The 20,324-nt window shown below is 35.7% G+C and overlaps 1 protein-coding gene across 1 annotated transcript in view; it reads left to right on the forward strand.

The window, feature by feature from the left end:
* Positions 1-11,377: 11,377 nt before the first annotated feature.
* The window catches only part of Efr (ER GDP-fucose transporter), a 137,719-nt gene continuing 128,772 nt past the window's right edge, over positions 11,378-20,324 (forward strand). The window contains exon 1 of the mRNA XM_090390724.1: positions 11,378-11,565. Coding sequence (XP_090246850.1) covers positions 11,489-11,565 — 77 coding nt within the window. The 5' untranslated portion in view covers positions 11,378-11,488. The remainder of the gene's footprint in view (positions 11,566-20,324) is intronic.

Raw genomic sequence — 20,324 nt, forward strand, 5'->3', positions numbered from 1 at the left:
GGTATTTGCAGGTGGCCTAAGATGTAAAGAGGGATCTCTGATAAAATATGAGAGCAGCTAACATACATTCAATTGGAATCTTTTTGACATTGATTTAGATTCATGCTGATAGCCAATGCTCAAACAATACAAACGAAAACAAAAAGTATTCTCAAGTTTGTTTCTTTTGACGATTAAGGCTGATCTGACGTCATGCTTAACTTCTTTATCAAAAACTAACCAGGCCATCAACGATAGCATTTTTGCAAAGATCTTGCCTTTTTACTAACCGAAGTAATTTGAGTGTGTCTGAGTGCAAATGCGTGGAAAAGTCCAGTCTAAAATCAAATTTATAAAGGTAATTGCAATTACAAATTATTGCCATATGAAAAAAAAAAAATCCATTCAAAATCGGAAGTGCTTTTAAGGAATATAATAAATATGCATTTGTGCACGTTGCTGCATGCTTAGAAATAAAGAACACGATTGAAGTGGTGAATAACAACAAGAACAACAACAAATGTAAAATGGTGTAACGTTACCGCTGCAGTGGTAAAGAGCATAAAACTATACAAACAATCAGCAGCCTTTTCATTAAAAAAGCAAAAATATACAATATGGAAATCTTCACTTCCATAACCAAAGTCATGGCATTTAAAGGCCGAGATCACCCAATTAGAAGTAAAATTTGCATCAACGATGATATTATACAACAGGTTAATGCATTCAAATATCTAGGCTACCGCTTATCTTATGAAAGAGAAAAAGACATGCAACATAAAATAACTAATTATACAAGAATAGCGAACACTATCAATTAAATATTCAATCCAAATTTAATAAGCAAGAAAACAAGAATAAGAATCCATAACTCAAGAGCAAGATCTTTCCTATCATATGGGTTCAGAATCCTGAACCATATGAAAGAAAAAGACTAATAAAGACTAATAAAGCAGATAGAAAAAGACTAATAAACTCTAAAATGAGATTCATGAGCAAAACAGTTCGATATAGTAGACTAGACTTCAAAAGAAATAGATATCTTAAAGAAACTTGAGTTGACATATGTTATAGATTACATCGCTCTTTATAGAGTAAGATGGAGAGAATATACAGAAAGAATGAGTGAAGGAAGACGAGAGAGAGAGAGAGAGAGCGATATCGACCTCAGGAGAAAACGAATAGTGGACTGCCTTTGAAAACATGGGAAGAGGCCATAACAGGTTACTAGTCCTATTAATGGAAAGGAAGAATAATAATAAGAGAAATGACCGTAATGAGAAATCGGCTTACTCTAAATATATTATTAAGCAAGCATCCTGTTTGCTGCATTGGTCAGAAGATTCATAGCTATGCACCATTTGTATCTTTAGTTTTTCCTTTGGAGCCCGTGTAGCTCAGTGGATGTGGCGTTTGCACATCATAGCGCTTAACCGCATGCAGAAAAACTTGGTGTTTCGAATCTAGTCGGCGACAACACGAAATTTTTCTAAGCCTTTTTTTTGACCGGTTCCCGAGTTAGTCGATCTCTAGCATGGGCAAGCGGTTTTTTTCTCCCAGAAATTCGGGTTTTTTGTCCCGTAAACTCAAGAAAATCGACGGTAGAACCCACACTATTTCAGACATGAAATGTATTGTGTCAGGGTTAGGGACCACGAGATGGTGGCACTTGTTGAACTGCCTCTTCACTGCGTGCCGCTTAATTAGTGATAGCCTTGGGCCAGCTATCTCTGATTGGGTACCAGTGGAGATTGAACTGCCCACTCAGTCTCCACAAGTTAGATAGGGCTAAAACGACATCGACTACTCGTAAGACGTGAATAAAAAGGTGTTAGCTGATTTTTTTTGTTTCTCCTTTGTTCTCTGTAAGAGTTTAATTTTCTCTACTAGGTTTTCCTTGAATATTGTTTTTCTGTTCAAGTATTCCTTTGTCTCAAAAAGAAAATAAGTTCTCAACTAGTAAGAGGCGCTCTTGTTAGCCACAACTTTTTGAAAATCGGTATTCATCTTAACTGCATAGAGTCAGCATTATTTGATAACCCTCCGGAAATGGCTGAGTGTCTCCAGAATCACAAAAATTCCCCACAGCACGGCTCTTTTCTTTAGCAATTATGTGACAGTTAGAAAAAACAAATAACTATTAATCTCAAAATATTATTTTAATTTGTATATTCCATTATCCTTTACTAATGAAGTTAACAGATAAAGGGAACTTTATATCTTATAATCATATGAGCTTGAACAGGATTAACTACTGCTACAGGGCTGATGTACTGCATACATTTGCCTATTAACTGCATCTGTAATAGGCCATTATTAATAGCGAAGATCTTTGCCTCTCGTTCAGCTTGTTTGTAGTGTTGGAACAGAGAAGCCAGTTGGAATTGTGGATAATGAGGTCTTGTAGGAAGATGACCTCACTGGGGTAGCTGGACCATAGAAGATCGAGTATCATGGAAAGGAATGTAAAGAAATCTGAATGGTTATCAGTGTTTGGAGAATGCTAAATGCAGCAAATAAATATTACTAAATAAGACAAGGAAACCTTGAACCAGAGGCGGTGAAAAGCAGGGGGTTCAAAAGTACCCATCTTTAAAAATTGAAATTAAACTGAAATGTGGTAGTTGCAGAGGAATTTAGGAATTTTCTTCCTAGGTGTACCAGATATTTCTTTAAGCATACTAGGAAAACAAAAAAGGCTAAGAAAATCGTCTAACGGAAACTTTGAGAAGAACAACATACAACAGGAGAATTACCATTGTGTTTAAAAAGGAAAATATTCAACAGCTGTGTGATACTAGTATTTACATTAGGTTGCGAGACATGGAACATAAGAGAGAAACAATGTGAAGATCTGTGGATAGAGCACAGAGAAAACTGGAAAGAAGAATGCTGAAAATTACTAAAAAGGATAAAATTAAGAATTTAGAAATAAGAAAACAAACAAGAGTAAGATATATAAGAGAAGTGATGAAAATAATCAAAATGGAGAGTGGGCTGGTCATGTAGGGAGAATGAGAGATGAGAGGTGGACAAGATTGATAACGGGAGGCAGTCAAGGGAGGGGAAAGTGGGCACAGAGAGAAAAAGATGAAGATCCAGACATGGAGAGAGGACTGAAGAAGATGAGAAATCAGGGAATATAACATGGACCGTATTTAAGTTTCTAGATTACAAAACGCAGAGTGCCAAGAGAAAACTTTTTTTCTGGATCTGTGCTCAAGTCCCGTCTGGAATGCACACGCTTTATCAATGCTATTCAACTAAAGGTGAGTTAGCTGTGTCATAAGGAGATGGAAGGGTTTTCCTCCCATAAACTGGGGTTTTTATCACGCAAAGTAGACCAACTGGCTAGAAGAATACATGCATGCAACCAAATTGCTGATTACTTAATTAGCTTTCTAAGAAGATTAGTTACTTTGTTGTGAAAGGCCATTGAGCCTAACATTCAGTAAAAAATGAGGTGGGATACTGTAACATTTCCGAAAAATTTCCGAGATTTAAATTTCTGTAAAAATTTCTCTGATGTTTATATATATATACAATATATATATATATATATATATATATATAGTCATCCCTCGATTACGTCCGTTCAAATTACGTTCTCTCGAAGATACGTCCGTGATCCCTTAAGGGAATAAATAACATTTTCGGCTATACTTTCGAACAAGACGCAAGCGAGCGTAAGGTAAAGCATGCATAGCGGCAACCTTCCTCGGCAGTCGGCACGTGTGTTCAACAGCTCCTCTGTTTGGTTTGTGTTTGAGAAATGGGTTATTTGTGTATTTATAAGAATATTTCGCGATGTTTTGTGCAACATGCCCCCCCCCCCCTACAATCAAAAAACCTCGTGAAATCACAGAAAGGAGGCGAGCAATTGATCTTGAAATGAAGTTGCAATTTATAAAGCAACATGAAGCTGGTAATCCCGTAAATATGATCACACATAACTTCGGGTGATCACATTCTACAATTGAGTCCATTTTAAAAAGTAAGGATAAAATTGTAAAGGCTGTGAAAGAATCTACTTCCATTAAATCGACGATAGTGAGGAAGCAACGACAAGGTCCTATCGGTGATATCGAAAAGCTACTTGCATCATGGATAGAGGACCTGAACCAAAAGCGCATACTCCTTAGCACTGTGACCATAATCGCTAAGGCACTAAGTCTCTTCAGCATGTCGAAGGAAAAAGCAGAACCCGATTATGACTATGAATTCAACGCTTCTTCCGGTTGGTTCATGAGATTCAAGCAGCGTTTTGCGCTGCATAATGTGAAAATGTATGGGACTCTGTAAGTGCTGAGAAGGCAGCCAAGGAGTTTGTGGAAGAATTTAATAAAATTATTACGGAGGAAAATTATTTGCCACAGCAAATATTTAATATAGATGAGACGTCCTTGTTTCGGGAAAAAAGGGCCGAACGGATATTCATTCACAAAAAAGCTAAAATCTATACTTAGTTTCAAAGCTCTCAATACCTGTATTGCGATTCTGTTAGGGTTAATGTGGTTGGAGAAAAACTGAAACCAATTGTGATATGGCACAGTGAGAATCCACGAATCTTCAGAAACATGAGGAAGCATACTCCCCCGTTCATTATCAGAGCAATAATAAGTCGTGGATGACTCAAAAATTCTTTGAGGATGTTTTAATCAACTGTTATGCGAGTGAAATAAAAAGCTATTGCGTGAAAGAAAATGTAGAATTTAAGATTTTATTAATTCTAGATAATAATCCAGGTCATTTGTATTATACGTCTTATAGCGGTGATCTTCAACAAGTTCAAGGCGATGTTTCTCCCTCCAAACACAACTTTATTGATCCAACCGATGGAGCAGGGAGTTCTTGCAGTGTTTAAAGCTTGTTATCTACAGAGAACTTTTTTACAAGTCATTTCTGCTACTGAAGGAAATGACCAGACTCTCATACAATTCTGGAAAAACATTCAATATTTATCATGCTGTTAAAAATATCGCTGTGACTTGGGACAAAGTGATTGACCTCTCAGTGTATGAGTGGCATATGGAAAAGACATTAAAAAGGTTTGTGCATGATTTTGGGGGTTTGTAACAGTGGGCCTAGCAAACAATCTGAATCTTGAAGTGAATGATGACGACATAATTCAACCCATAGAAAGTTCCCCTGAAGAGTTGACCAATGAAGAATTGGTCGAACTGTTGCAGAAGAGGAAAAACGAGAAAAGGAAGATGGAAAAGAGAAACAGGAAGAGTTAGTTAAACAATTTACAGTGAAGGGTCTTGCAGAAATGTTCTTTGCAGTTAGCGATATTCTCCAAATGGCTGAAGACATGCACCCCAATGTTGAACGCTACTTAATAATAGAAACGAAAGTACATGATGCGTTTGCTTGTTTGCTTGCTATGAACAAATTTATGAAGAAAAGAAGAGGAATAAGCAAAGTACATTGGACAAAAAAAAAAAGTTACACCAGACTAGCCACAGCCTGATCGTTTACACACGGAAGATAATGAAGATGTGATTGTGGAGGAAGATTTTGGTGATTATTCTACTGTTTTATAGTGGCAGTAACACACAGTACCGTTTTATAATAAGATTTAAAAATTAAAATGACAGTATCCTTATTACGGTTAAGTCCTAACCCCTATAACTCTGTTGATTTAATTCATCGACTTACGTCCTGCTGGATGAAACCGCACCTGGACGTAAGCCGAGGGATTACTGTATTTGTAGATGGGAGATGAATTTCATTGAATGGAATGAGAGCTACACCTGGATTATATGAGGTCTGAAGCAGCTTGAAAAGTTTCATCTTTAGACTCTAGGCAGAATTTCCGAATTATGTAAATAATAAATACAGAAAATATATATTTCATGAAAATTGAAAAAATATCTTAGCTAGCTCACAGCAGTATGACACTATAGATTTACGCCAGTTCGTGTGTTGGAGTCACATAAAAATATACCTAGTTACCTACCTACCTACTTGTGCCCAGGGGCTCCCGTCTTGGGAGTACGTGGTTAGTGGCCACGGGGTCCCGAGCTGAGCCTGCCGTTGCTTTCACTTACTTGTGTCAGGTTCCTTCTATATTCTTTCCTATATGGCCTCACCTAGCTGACTCTTGTTTACTTCGACCCCGAGGGTATTAGAGTACTCGACGCCCGAGGATGTCTCTCTTTTTCCCAACTTCTATCCTAGATGGTAGAGGGTAGCAACTCTACTAGTACTTGCTGGAGCACTGCGGTGGAGAAGGCAACGGGAAACCACTCTACTAATGTTCCTAGAAAATTTTAGTAGCAATGAATAGAGCTTATAAGGAGGCAGCTACCAGCCCAGTAAACCAAGGTGGTGTCTCTTGGCACAGAGAGGAAAAGAAGATGCACATTGGAATGGATGCAATATCGGGAAATAAGGACGCTTCAAGGGCTGATGTTCCTCCAGATCAAACCTCTAAAAATGATTTAAAACAAGCTATAAACAAACTGAATATGAAAGATCGTCAGAGAATCAAAATTGCAACATGGAATGTGAGAACAATCAACAGATGTGGAAAATTAGAAAATCTCAAACAAGAAATGGACAAAGGAATAATTAATATCATAGGGCTCTGTGAAGTCAGATGTGAAGGAATAGGTGATATTTATAGTGACGAAGTAAGAGTAATTTACTCAGGTGTAGATAAAAATGGGAAAAGGAGTTGCACTCATTTTTAATAAAAGAACAGCAAAGAGCATCATTAGCATAAATTGTCTGAATTACCGGATTATGGTGGTAAAATTGAAGGCTGAACCGGTGGACATAACAATAATGCAGGTATATATGCCAACAAGTGACATTCAGATGAGGAAAGAGGAAATGTACGAACAATTACAAGAACTAATTAAGGAAGAAAAAAGAAAAGACTATATGATTATAATGGGAGATTGGAATGAAGTTGTAGGAGAAGAAGAGGATGGGAGTGTAGTAGGAAGATACAGACTAGGTAATAGAAATGAGAGAGGGAAAAGGTTAGTGGAATTCTGTAAATAAAATATGCTAATAATTACTAGTACTTGGTTTAAAAATTCTAAGAGAAGACTATACACATGGTAAAAAAACCAGGAGATATGGAAAGGTATCAAACTGATTACATATAATAAAGCAGATACAAGAATAGTGTAAAAAATGCATACACATATCCTGGAGTTGATATCTACTGTGACCACAACCTACTATTCATAGAAATAAATGTGAAACAAAATAAAATAAAAGAATCTATGGAAAGAAAAAATGGAACTTAGAGAAATTAAAAAATACCAAGGAATTTGGAAATAGATTGGAGAAAGAATTAAAGGAAACAAGTTTTGTCAAAACTGAAGATCCAGAAAAGAATTAGAGGAAACAAGTTTTGTCAAAACTGAAGAACCAGAAAAGAATTAGAGGAAACAAGTTTTGTCAAAACTGAAGATCCAGAAAAGAAATAGGAACAAGTTAAAGAGAAAATAAAGAAGATTGCAGAAGAAGAAATTGGATGTGTAAGAGCTAAAATAATAAAAGAAAAACTTAGGATAACTAATGAGATGATTTCTCTAATGGAAGAAATAAGAAAATAGAAAAATAAAGACACCCTAGAAGGTAAAATACAATATAGAACCCTGAATGACAAATTGAGAAGGGAAGCAGAAAGAAGTAGAGAAGATTGGCTTAAAAAACAATGTGTAGAAATGGAAAATTATGAGAGAGTGGGAAGGTATGATCATTTATATAAAAAAAAAAGCAAGAAGCATGAATCACAAGAGAAATGGAATTCGAGCTAGATGCATAGAAAATAAGAATGGAGAAATCATACCTGAAGAAGATAAAATCCTAATGAGATGGAAGGAATATATTTAAGATCTATATGACAAGGAAAATAGACCAAATGAGTTGCCATTAGAAGATATAAAGAAGGTAAATGAAGATAGATGATCTAAGCCCACAGATTTTGAATACAGAAGTAGAAATGGCCATTAAAGAACTAAAATGTGGAAAGGCAGAAGGAATAGATTAAATACCTGCAGAATTCCTTAAACAACTTCAGAAGAAGGAACCGAAGAAATAACCAAAATAATAAATTTAATTTTTAACAAAGGAGAACTACCAAAAGATTTTATGACCTTAATATTTATACCTATACCAAAGAAAAATAAGGTAGTGAACTGCAAGGATTTTAGAACAATAATCCTCATTTGCCATACATCAAAAATAGTTATGAGAATCTTAACACGAAGAAATGCATCTAAAGTGGAAGAAATTCTTGGAGAAGATCAGTTTGGTTTCAGGAAGGGTAGGGGAACAAGAGATGCGATTGGACTGTTAAGAATAGTGAGTGAAAAAAGTCTGGAAGTGAATAAAGATGTTAATATCTGTTATATATAATTTGAAAGAGCTTTTGACTTTGTAAAATGGGATAAGATGGTGGAAGTAATGGAAAAGATTGGTATAGATTGGAAAGACAGAAGGTTAATTATTTCACTATATATGGGACAAACTGCCATGGTGAGAAACATATATGGCACAACGTAACCAGGTATCATTGGACGAGGAGTAAGACAAGGTTGTTCTCTGTCATCAATTTTGTTTAACATGTATTCCGAAGCAATGTTAAAAGAAGCACTGGAGAATTTGGAAGAAGGAATAAAGATTGGATGTAGACAGATATTTGTAATAAGATACGCAGATGACAAGGCATTATTATCAAACACTGAAACAGGACTACAACATCTGTTGAACAGATTACTGAAATCCTGTATCAATTATGGAATGAAAATTAACATCTAAAAAACAAAGGTAATGAAAATAGCAAGGAAAGAGGCAAATATGGATATCAGAAAAAATGGCGGAAATTGAATCAAGTAAAGACATTAAAATATCTAGAAAGTGTTATTAGCAGTAATGGAAGTGTAAAAGTGACATAAAAGCAAGAATAGCGATGGGAAGAGATGCCTTTAATAGAAAATGGAATTTATTCAGAAGTAAAAATGGATACAAACCTAAAGAAAAGACTAATAAAATATTATGTGTGGAGTGTTATCCTCTATGCAGCTGAGACTTGGGCACTGAAGAAAGAAGAAATTAAGATTTTGGAAAGCTTTGTGACGTGGATTTGGAGAAGGATGGAAAAAATCAAATGGACAGATAAAATAACTAATGAAGAGGTCTTAAAAAGAGTAGAAGAAGAATCTGTTAAGGAGGATAAAAAGAAGCAAGGGAAACTGGATCGGGCATATTCTGAGAGGGAATGTAATCATCAGAGATGCCATCGAAGAAAAAATAGATGGAAAAAGACCCAGAGGAAGAGTAAGATGACATGCTCAATGGAGACGGGTACACAACCTTGAAAAAGAAGGCTCAGAAGAGAGTGGAAGGAAAGTTTCTGCTACTATAAGAAGAACCTGCTCAATTGCAGAATATTCAAGAAGACGAAGAACACCTACTTAGATGAAAGCACATTTGAAAAGCACTGGTAACGATAAAATAAAAAGAAATAACTAAATAATAACATGATAGATATAAATATGAATGGAAAATATTAATAAAATCACATGATAACAGGTAAAAACTTTAGATTACTTAATATATATATATATTATTATATATATATATATATATATATATATACACACACACACAGCAATCCTTCGATTAGTACACCTAATGCGTTCTTTAAAATAAGTGCATTAATCGAAAAAGCACTAATCGAATATAATAACCTATGGTTATTATATTCGATTAGTGCGTTATAATTCGTTCCTCAGATTTCTTTTTTGAACCTTAAGTTTTTTTATAAAAGAATTAAGGTATGTCTCGATGTTGAAAGACAATAAAACATATTCAGAATATAAATTTTATTTTATTCTATTTCTTAACAAAGAATTGAGCTAACATATTTTGCGGCATTTTGTTTCTTTTTTCCATACAACCGATGGTATGACCCTATTGCCTGTTCTACTCTTCTGCAAATATTACTGCTTCTCTCTTCATCAGGGTCAGCCTCTAAGCATTTCTGCTTAAAAACTTCGATTGTACGAAAAATATTTTCAAATTGTTTCTGTGAAATCTCTTTTGGCTGACTATCAGTGGTTAAATTTTCTTCATATTCTTCGGAATCTTCCCGCTGTGCATCTAAATTTAGCAGGTCGGAATCACTCAATTCTTCAATATGAGATTTAATTAACTCTTGAGCGTTATCATCATTGAAGGGGAGAAAGAAATTAAGGATGTATGAATTGGTCGCGAACACGCGAAATCACGTGCTTTATAGATAAAATTTCCCAACTGTTATACAAGCAAAATCGTTACCACTTTAAAAACTACAAGGATCATAAAAGAGAAGTTAATTTTCCGACGTGTAATAATAAACAACTCATCCCAGAAAACGGATTTATTACCCTATTATCGGAATGGATTCTCCTTTTTATCACATGTGCAAAAGTGTCGAAGGGTCTCGAATCCGTGGGTGTACTATTACAAGTGGTTTGTAATAAATTTTTACCCGTGGATGTGGCGTTTGCACACCACCGCGCTAGGCCGCACGAAGGAAGTCTTGGTTTCGAGTCTAGTCGGCGACTAGAGGAAATTTTTCTAAGCCTTTTTTCGACCGGTTCCCGAGTTAGTCGATCTCTGGCACGGGCAAGCAGGTTTTTCCTCCCGGAAACTCGGGTTTTTCGTCCTGTAAACTCAAGAAAATCGACCGTAGAACCCACATTATTTCAGACATTAAATATATTGTGTTAGGGTTAGAGACCACGAGATGGCGGCACATTTGAGCCGTCTCTCTTCACTGCGTACCGCTTAATTAGTGATAGCCTTGGGCCATCTGTCTCTGATTGGGTACTAGTGGAGATTGAACTGCCCACTCAGTCTCCAAAAGTTAGATAGGGCTAAATGGCCTCGCCTACTCCCGTATATACGGGAATAAAAAGGCGTTAGCTGATTTTTTTTTGCTGATTTATTTTACGTACATACGAATAATTTGCGTACTATAGCAGATGACATAAATTTTGGCGGTAAAAATTTGGAACATAATATACATAGTGTACATGGAAGTATTGTAGTATGCCATTAAAAATAACTTTGTAAAATGTTTTAAATCGGTAACTAAATTATTTCATTCTGGTGAGTGATTTTTTAAAATAGTTAGCTATAAAAATGTATAGATAGAAAATTTTTAAAATCTGTAACATTTATTTTTAAGATGTATATAGGCGCACTAATCGAATTTGGGTATCGAAAAAAAAAATGACGCACTAATTGGAGGCGCATTAATCGAGGGATTACTGTATAACTTAAATTAAGAGTGAGTTACTGGTGTTCATATATAAAGCTTATTAATACACTTAAAGGAAAATTTTGCACACAAGAGGGCGAGCGTAGCGTTGGCAGGTTTGTGGATGTTCCAGAAACAGTGATGACACGTGTTTAAGAGTGTAGGAAATTTTTTCTATTTTTCGGTGTGATGTTGGAAGATCACTGGAGCACTGCAGGTTGTATCGAGTACTGGTGAATGATGATGATTTTACCTATCATTCTTGTCTTCGTTGCCTGTTGCAGCAATGTTGTCTTTTTGGAACATTTAATTAAGTAGGTTTCTTTTAATTCTAAGTAATTATTTAATTATGATTGCACCAATTAGCATGTGTTCTTGACTGATGCAAGTTTACCTTGTCACCGTTGAACGGAATAGGCTATCCGCCCGCGTTTAGATTTATGTTAAAACGCAAATTATTCGTATGCACGTAAAATAAATACAGATGTTAAATTGGGTAAAAATTTATTACAAACCACTTTATTAGACTTCTGTCATTCGAAATGATAAGAGTTTGGGTAGGAGCACATGAATGATAAATACATGAAATTTCAGATAGAGGAAAGGAAGGCCAAGACATTGCTGTAATATTAACATATCAGTAATTACCTTCATCCTCATCTCACTGTGCCTTTAGATGGTCATAATGATATTGAATTCGGTCCCTTTTGATTCGTGTGCATGGCTTATTAATACCACACTCAGTCATTATCGAGATGGATACGACAGTGCCTTTTTTTTTTTATTAGTGTTATGATTTTTTATTTTTATTTTTGCTGATCGTGAAGGTAAAAGGTAGTGGTCCTTTCGCTGATGAAAAGTTAGCAGAGAAATATGGCCAGATTTCTACAATAGCTTACATTTAAAAAAAAAAAAAAAAAAAAAAGTAATTCGATCTGTAGTTATATTTCTTAGTGGAGGATAAGTGCAGGAAGTGATGACTAAACTAGAAAACGGGAAGATATTCTCCTTTTACACGGTTTTTGCAGAGCCGGCAACTGATATGTGTGCGTATGTATATATATATATATATATATATATATATATATATATATATACGCACACACATATATTTTACCGTATTTAAAAATAATATATGGTTTACCGTATTTAAAATATATATATATATATATATATATATATTTTTTTTTTTTTTTTTTTTTTTTTTAAGTAAAAAAACTTAGGATAGTGATTTTAGGTGACTTTACAGATTATGGTATTTAAAGAAGATAATATAAAATTTTGATGATTAAGTTATTTATAATAGAGATGAAGAGGTCATGTTGGGAAACTGAACTTGTTACTATTGCAGACAGTTGCGTTATGTTATGAAGTGACAATAGAGAGAAAGAGATTTTGATGTCTGCTGATGCTAGAGGGAATCATATTCTGTATTTGCATCTTTTCAAAAAAAAAAAAAAAAAAATTCTATGTTTATAACATTCAGTCCAGGAAAGCATAGGTTTCATCCCTTCCCTCACATTCCAATACACATGTGTTTTGAATGGTATGGTGAAGAAACTTCTTCAGAGTTTACAGTTTATTAGTTGATAAATATATATAGATAAGGTGAGTGATAGACATTACCGATTATAGTGATGAGGAGTGCATATAAGGAAGCAGTGTCCTAGACAAGATAGATGACATGTGGTATACTAAAAGGTTCTATACTTGGATAGTAACTGGTATATAACTTGTACATTAATGGTTATTGCTAATGTTTTAAAAGGGACTTCCATTGTTTGTTGGTGAGGCAAAATTGCAGTCATAAGAAATTTGGAATTGCAGCATTTCTTCAAGCAGAGTGGATTAACACTATGGATAAATGAATGGATAGCAATTTCATGTTGCCACTTTGAAATGAGTGGGCAGAACATGTCCCATGTTATTTTCATTATTATCAGGACATCTATGGAGTCAAGAGACTCATTCCAAGAGATTACTTTAACCACAGATTGTCATTTTAAATGATGACACCTTAACATTATTCATTACCCTTGCACTCATTGTCCTCTCTAGCAGTGCACTGCATTCCATGCACCCATTACTTGCCACGAAAAAAACTTGACTTCCTTGCACAACTTCCAGGGATTGTCCTTTACATTATTTTTCAAAATAACTTGGAACAAGAAGACCATTCTCTTTGTTCACTGGGTTTCAGCAACATATATATATTTGTTGTATTGCTGTCTCTTTCTGTCTGTTATTATTATACAGGCATCTTCATGCAGTTTGAAGACTTTTTGGGAGGTCCACACTAATCATTATTCAGACAACATCTATCAATCCTCTCCTTCAATATCAAAGCATGCAAGATTGCCTCTAGCAACACATTCCACTAATTAAAGGTAAAAAAACCTAGTCTTTATGCCCTTTGCTCATCACACTTGCACATTCTTCTAGTAGTGATGCCTTATGGTCTTTCTTTTGGCATGTATTTCCTTCTCAAAAATTTTCACATCTGTCTTATAAAATCCCTTTAATAACTCATGTTTTTGTCATATCACTGCAGATTTTATTCCTTCAATATACATTCCAAAATACCTGTATCACCTTTGTTGTCCACCTCTCTATCCTTTCTTCATCTCCTCGAAATCCACTATATTGATGGTTCTGCACTGAAGGTAAGCAGAGGTAAAAGATTATGGAGATGAACAGGAGCTACTGTCAAATTCACATTGTTCTTGTAAGAACAGATACAATGTTTCATTCTTAATTTCGGAAATTTTTTGTATGTTTTTTTCACAGTGCAACATCTAAGAGCCTGACAGGTGCTTGATACTATTAGCATATTAATATTTTATACAAGGTGTGACAATTTAATTCCTGGAATGACCGCATAGTGTTGCCTGTGTGGTGATTTGGTTGGAGTCATGTGAGTAATCATGTTTGTACATCTTTTAACTAATGCGTGCATAAACCCCAAGCTGACAGAGCTATTTGCTAGTTGGCTATTGCAAAAACAATAGAGATCTACGTGTGAACTTTGGTGTAAAAAAAAAAAAAAAAAAAAAAAAAAAAAAAAAAAAAAAATGTGTGATCAAAATTTGGAGCAGCGTGTTAACATCAAATTTTGTGTGAAAATCGGCAAAACGCCTACTGAAATGTTGGAGCTGTTGAAAGTGACATATGATGTGGATGCTCTGAAAAAGTCAAGTGTCTTTGAGTGGCATAAGAGATTCAAAGGTGGGTGAAAAGATGTGAACGATGACCCCAGAAATGGCATTTCTTCAAATATATCCTTTTTTGAGGTCTACCCTGCCTTCTCTTTCCAGTTGGCTTATATTTTAGTATTTGTTTAGGATATCGGGTGTTGACCATTCGGTTTACATGTTCTATCCATTTTTGTTTATAATTGTTTAATTTTTCTTCTGTTGATTTTGTTTTCAGTTCTTTTAAAATGTCTTCATTCCTTTTTTGATGTAATAATGTGTATTTTGAAGTTCTTCTCATAAATCTCATTTCACTTGTTTTTATTCTTTGTTTATCTTGTTTGTTTATTGCCCAAATTTCACTGCCATATAATAATGTGGGCACTGCTAGAGTATTGTATATTTTCAAACGTGTTTCTTTTTGTACCATATTTCGGTTGAGTGTTCTATTTATCAGGCTTATAATCTGTAAAAATTTTGAAGTTTTTTAATTTTATGTCTGTCTTTTTCTCCTTCATATGATATTTTGCATCCAAGATAACTGAAAGTATTTATCTGTTCTATTATTTTATTATTAATAACTATTTTACTTCTAACTGGAGTTTGTCCACAAAATGCCATTGTTTTATCTATGGAAATTTTCATTTCAAAGTGTTCTACTATAATGTTTAAATTATATATTGCTCTTTGTAAATTGTCTTTTTTATCTGATATTATTACCTGATCATCTACAAATAATAGCGTATTTATTTTGTTATTCTGGGAAATTTCTATACCTTGATTGTTTAGGGTGTTCCACTGTATTAATAATACAAATATATGGAAGAGTGATGTAGCCTCTGTTTTCTTCATCATTAGAAATATCTGTAATCCTGTGTTGGTTAAGTAATCTAGAGACAATGCGTTTATTATAGCCATTTTGAAGAAAAGTGTTTTTTTAAATATTGGAGTTCTTTAGCTAGTTCATCCAAGAGCCCACTGCCTCATTAATGAGGCAGTGGGCTCTAGCTCCTAGCGTAAAAATATATTATACCTAATTTTTGAAGTCTTTAATAATGAGGAAGAGTCATATAGATCTCTCTCTCTCTCTCAGATTCCTAAGTTAGTTGAATATCCAAAAATGGATGTTAAACCATTAGATTCTAATTCGTAGGTGAACTTTGTTAGGATGTTGGCAATTGAGATGCTCATGAAAATGCAAAAGTTGAGATAGTCCATGGTTCTAGACTAAGATTATATCGTCAATATACCTTTTCCATAATTTGGGTTTATGATGGTATTCTTCTAGAACCTGTTTTTAAATGCTTCCATGTGAATATTTGCTAAAACTGGTAAAAGAAGACTGCCCATGGCCAAACCAGAGTTCTGTTTATATGTTGTGTTATTATACTTGAAAGAAGATACAAGGTTAAACGCATGGCATGACTTTCTTTGAGAATTTGACTTGTAGCAAGACAAGGAGATCCTTGGTCAGAATATTGGTAAACAGATTACTTATATCAAAGCTTGCTAATATCATATTTGTCAAACACAGTGTTGCTTGTAACAAAATGCTCAGAGTTTTTTTAACAAAGGATGGTTATTGTCCTAAGAGCCTGTGTAGCTCAGTGGATGTGGCGTTTGCACACCATGGCGCTTGGCTGCACGAAGGAACTTGATTACGAGTCTAGTCTGTGACTAGAGGAAATTTTTCTAAGCCTTTTTTCGACCGGTTCCCGAATTAGTTGATCTCTGGCACAGGCAAGTGGGTTTTTTCTGCCAGAAACTCTGGTTTTTCGTTCCATAAACTCAAGAAAATAGACCATAGAACCCACACTATTTCAGACATTAAATACATTGTGTTAGGGACCACAAGATGGCAGAACTTGTTAAGCCATTCTCTTCACTGCATGCCACTTAATTAGTGATAGCCTAGGGCCAGCTATTTCTGATTGGGTAGCAGTGAGGATTGAACTGCTCACTCAGCCTCCAAAAAGTGAGTTAGGGCTAAACGGCCTCGCCTACTCCCTATACAGGAATAAAAAAAAAAAAGGCATTAGTGGTCATTTTCCTATTAGAAATATTTTAAAGACATTGATCTCTTGTATAACTACATAGCGGTTGTAGCCTTTACTATTTGTCTATAGTTTTCATGTTTACATCTGAAGAAATCCTATATAATTAGGATGAAACATGTTTTTAATTAAAATAATTGTTAATATCTTATTCTGGTTCTGTGCCTTATAAACTCTTACTTATATATCCATGAACCGACAAAGTCTACATGTTCATATATGTGTTTATATGCAGGGTGATTATAATTAAAGTACACATTTCAAAAGGCCATTATGCTGCCACCTCCAAATTTCATGGTTGATACAAGACATTCCCATAAGTATTGTTCACCAGGCATTTGCCAGGTCCAGACATATCCATCATATTGCCAGATCATGTACTATGATTCATTGCTCCACAGGACTCTCCCATTGATCCACAGTTCAATAACGGTGTTGTGTGCACCATTCTAGATAACACTGAGCATTGGAAAGTGTAATCAAGGGCTTGTGAGTCGCAGCATGACCACAAAACCCAAGGGTAGACACCAGAGCTTATGTGGAAGTCATTTGTGATGGTTGCTAAGGCTTGGACCAGTTCAGGGAGAGGTTTGATGATTCCATCACATTTCCATTTCACGATAACCTCACTGACAGTAGACTGGTGTATGTGCAATGTGGCAGAAATCTTTCAGACCAAATGACCAAACATGTGGGCTCTGACTATCATACTACATTCAGACAGACTCAACTCTTTTCCTCCACCCATCCTGATAGCAAAGAATGTCTACACTGCTAATGCCCACATGCCTATGCTTATATAACATTGTGGATGTGTAACTGCATCATAGGGCAAGGCAGTGTAGAACTATGGGAGTGTCCAGACACTTTTGCCAACATAGTATATACAGTATGTGTGTATGCAACTGTGGAGTATATTTATTTTATTTAGCATATGACATATTGCACATCAGGCCATAAAATTTATGATAAACAATAAAAAAATTACGAGTTAACATCTATATTACAAATAAAATCAGTTGATTCTTTAGTTGCAAACAGGAAGTCACTAAAATTTCTTTTATAAGCTCTGAAAGGGCATTCTTGTATAAGATGCCAAACTGGAATAATAATAAATTTAGTTTAATCCTTTATCCAAGTGTGAGCAAACAAAGTATGCACCTGAAAGTATCTTCAGGACTGGGGTAAGGTAGTACAACACCGGGCAACTCGTTACAAAGGTGGAGCAAGCTAACATCACTCCTATCTCAGTATCTCCCCTAATGCAAAACACATCTCCTTGCAGATATGTATAACGTTATGCATTAAAGGAAGGGCCACTATCCAGGCTAGTTTTGACCTTTATTGATCTTTATTGCCCGGTGTTGTACTACCTTACCCCAGTCCTGAAGATACTTCCAGGTGCAAACTTTGTTTGCTCACACTTGGATAAAGGATTAAACTAAATTTATTATAGTCTAACCAAGTGAAAAATAAACAACTTTCAAAATGCCACGCTGGAGTTGCTGCTGCTGGAAGCCCACCTCTATGTATTGATATAAAGTGAGTGAGTGAGTGAAAGAGAACTTGATTTGAGCAGCTCTGTTTAGGTCTGAAGCCAGCTTGTTCACGAGGAATCCTTTTTAGTAGTGTTGGACTAATCCTACTATGTAGGAGGCACTCTAGTAATTTATAGCTTGTGCTTAGCAAGGCAATGAGTTGATAAATTTGTGGAAGGTCATTTGATTTCCCAGGCTTTAGAATGACAATTATTTTAGTTCATTTGAATGATCAGGGGATTGCTTCTCAGCTCTACAATACAATTTCAGTTTGGGGAACTGCATTGACCTGTTTGTGAACAGTGTCGGCACATCTACCATGTCCTGTTCTGATTATATTGAGAGATGACCAGATTCTATGTGTAATTCAAAACCAGGGGGGTTTCTCCATGATACATGGTATAGTCTTACACTCTGTTGGTGATTCTTCAAATCACCTTGCTGACCAAGCATTATTCATGCAGAAGTTGTTTGCTAGAAGCATCTCCAGTTCTTAGTGGAGGTTTTTCTAGAACGAAGTCTGTTGATATTAAGGTCTTCAAGGTCAGAGTGAATAGGGAGCTATTGATCTTCTTGTATTCTTGAAGAAATGCATTTGATCTGTGTAGGTTTGGCAGTGTGATATGGCTCAGAATTGGGAGCCAGTAAATAGGAGTTGATTTAATCATACCTGAGATCAGGCACATGGTGTTATTCAGTTGTGCATCTACAAGTTTCACATGGGCACTGTTCATCCAAACTGGAGTGCAGTATTCTATGGCAGCGTAGACAAGACCAAGGGCTGAGCACCTCAATGTTAGCTGTATCATCCCAAGAGGTGCCTCTTGGGATAATACAGCCAGGTGCCTTTTGTATTATATTATTTCTTGTTTTTCAGTTGTTTTAGACAAGTGAGTTCTGTACAATTGTATCCTGTCAAGGATGACTCCAAGGTATTTAGGATACCTTATATGGAAGAAGGTTATCCTCAAGATACTTCTAAAGGTCTATTTGCCAATTTGTTGTTAAGGTGAAAGCATTTAGGTTTCTGTTTTGGTTACACTAGGCTTCAGTCTCCATTTTGCGAATATATTCCACGGGAGTTCACATCAGTAGTTAGGATTCTTCCATCATTTTAACAGATTTATGTCTAGCTGCTATAGCCCAGTCATCAGCATACCTGAACTTTTTGGAGCATGTATTAGGCATATCGGCCAATATAAGGAGAATAATAGCAGAGCTAGTACTGAGCTTTGTGGCAGGCCACTGTTTAGCTTCCTTTGTTTGCTGATAGAATTCCCATAATAACTTGGAGTGTTCTGTTGGTAAGCATGTTTTCTGTGAGGTTGATGAACTTCACAAATGATTTTTTCTGCCATTGAAAGCCCACCTCTATGTATGAAGTAAGAGAGAGAGAGAGAAAGAGAACTTTATTTGAGCAGCTCAGTTTAGGTCGGAAGCCAGCTTGTTCATGAGGAATCCTTTCGAGTAGTGTTGGGCTAATCCTACTATGTTTATATTTATAGTTTATATTTATATTTATAGCTCTTGCATTTAGCAAGGCAATGGGCTGATAATTTTGTGGAAGGTCATTTGATTTCCCGGGCTTTAGAATGACAATTATTTTAGTTCATTTGAATGATCGGGGGATGTTTCTAGTCTGGAGGATGTCAGTGAAAAATTGTGCCAGCCATCATTTAGCATACTTTCCGCAGTGCACTAAGAAATCCAGATGGATGCTATCAAAGCCTGGGACTTTTCCAATCTTTACATCCTTGAATTTAGGTGAGATATCTTCAACAGAAGAGGAGTGGGAGTACTTGTATATCAGCTCACTCCTAGATTTAATGTGAAGCCACTACATCTGGAGTTACAGATGTATTAAAACGTGTGTGTGTGTGGGGAGGGATTCCCTCCTATCTTTCACAAGAGGGACCATGCTTCCTGACTTGAATGCCTGAAATCCAGGTTTTTGACTGTCTCCATCCATTTTTTTCCTTCATGCAGTATCAAGGCTATGTATTAATTCATCTGCGATTACTGGGAATGGTCTTTTTTTTTTTTTTTTTCAGCTGTGCTTAACACTGTACCCACAAATCTGTCATAATTGCCACTGGAAGGGGCTATCCATCCTAGGCATTTGACAAGTTTTTCAGAGAAAGCAGGCCAGTTGGCCTTCTTAAAGTTCCACCATGGCTGGAGGAATTGAAGAGACTAATAGGATTTGAGAGCCAATCTCTACAATAACTGGGTGGTGCTGGCTATGTGGGAATTTTGTCAGGACCTGTCTATAGGTTGGTAGGGGCTGTTT

This window comes from Typopeltis vanoorti, chromosome 3, assembly GCF_054136105.1.
Source record: "Typopeltis vanoorti isolate ZY-2024b chromosome 3, IOZ_Tvanoo_1.0, whole genome shotgun sequence".
NCBI classification, from domain to species: domain Eukaryota; kingdom Metazoa; phylum Arthropoda; class Arachnida; order Uropygi; family Thelyphonidae; genus Typopeltis; species Typopeltis vanoorti.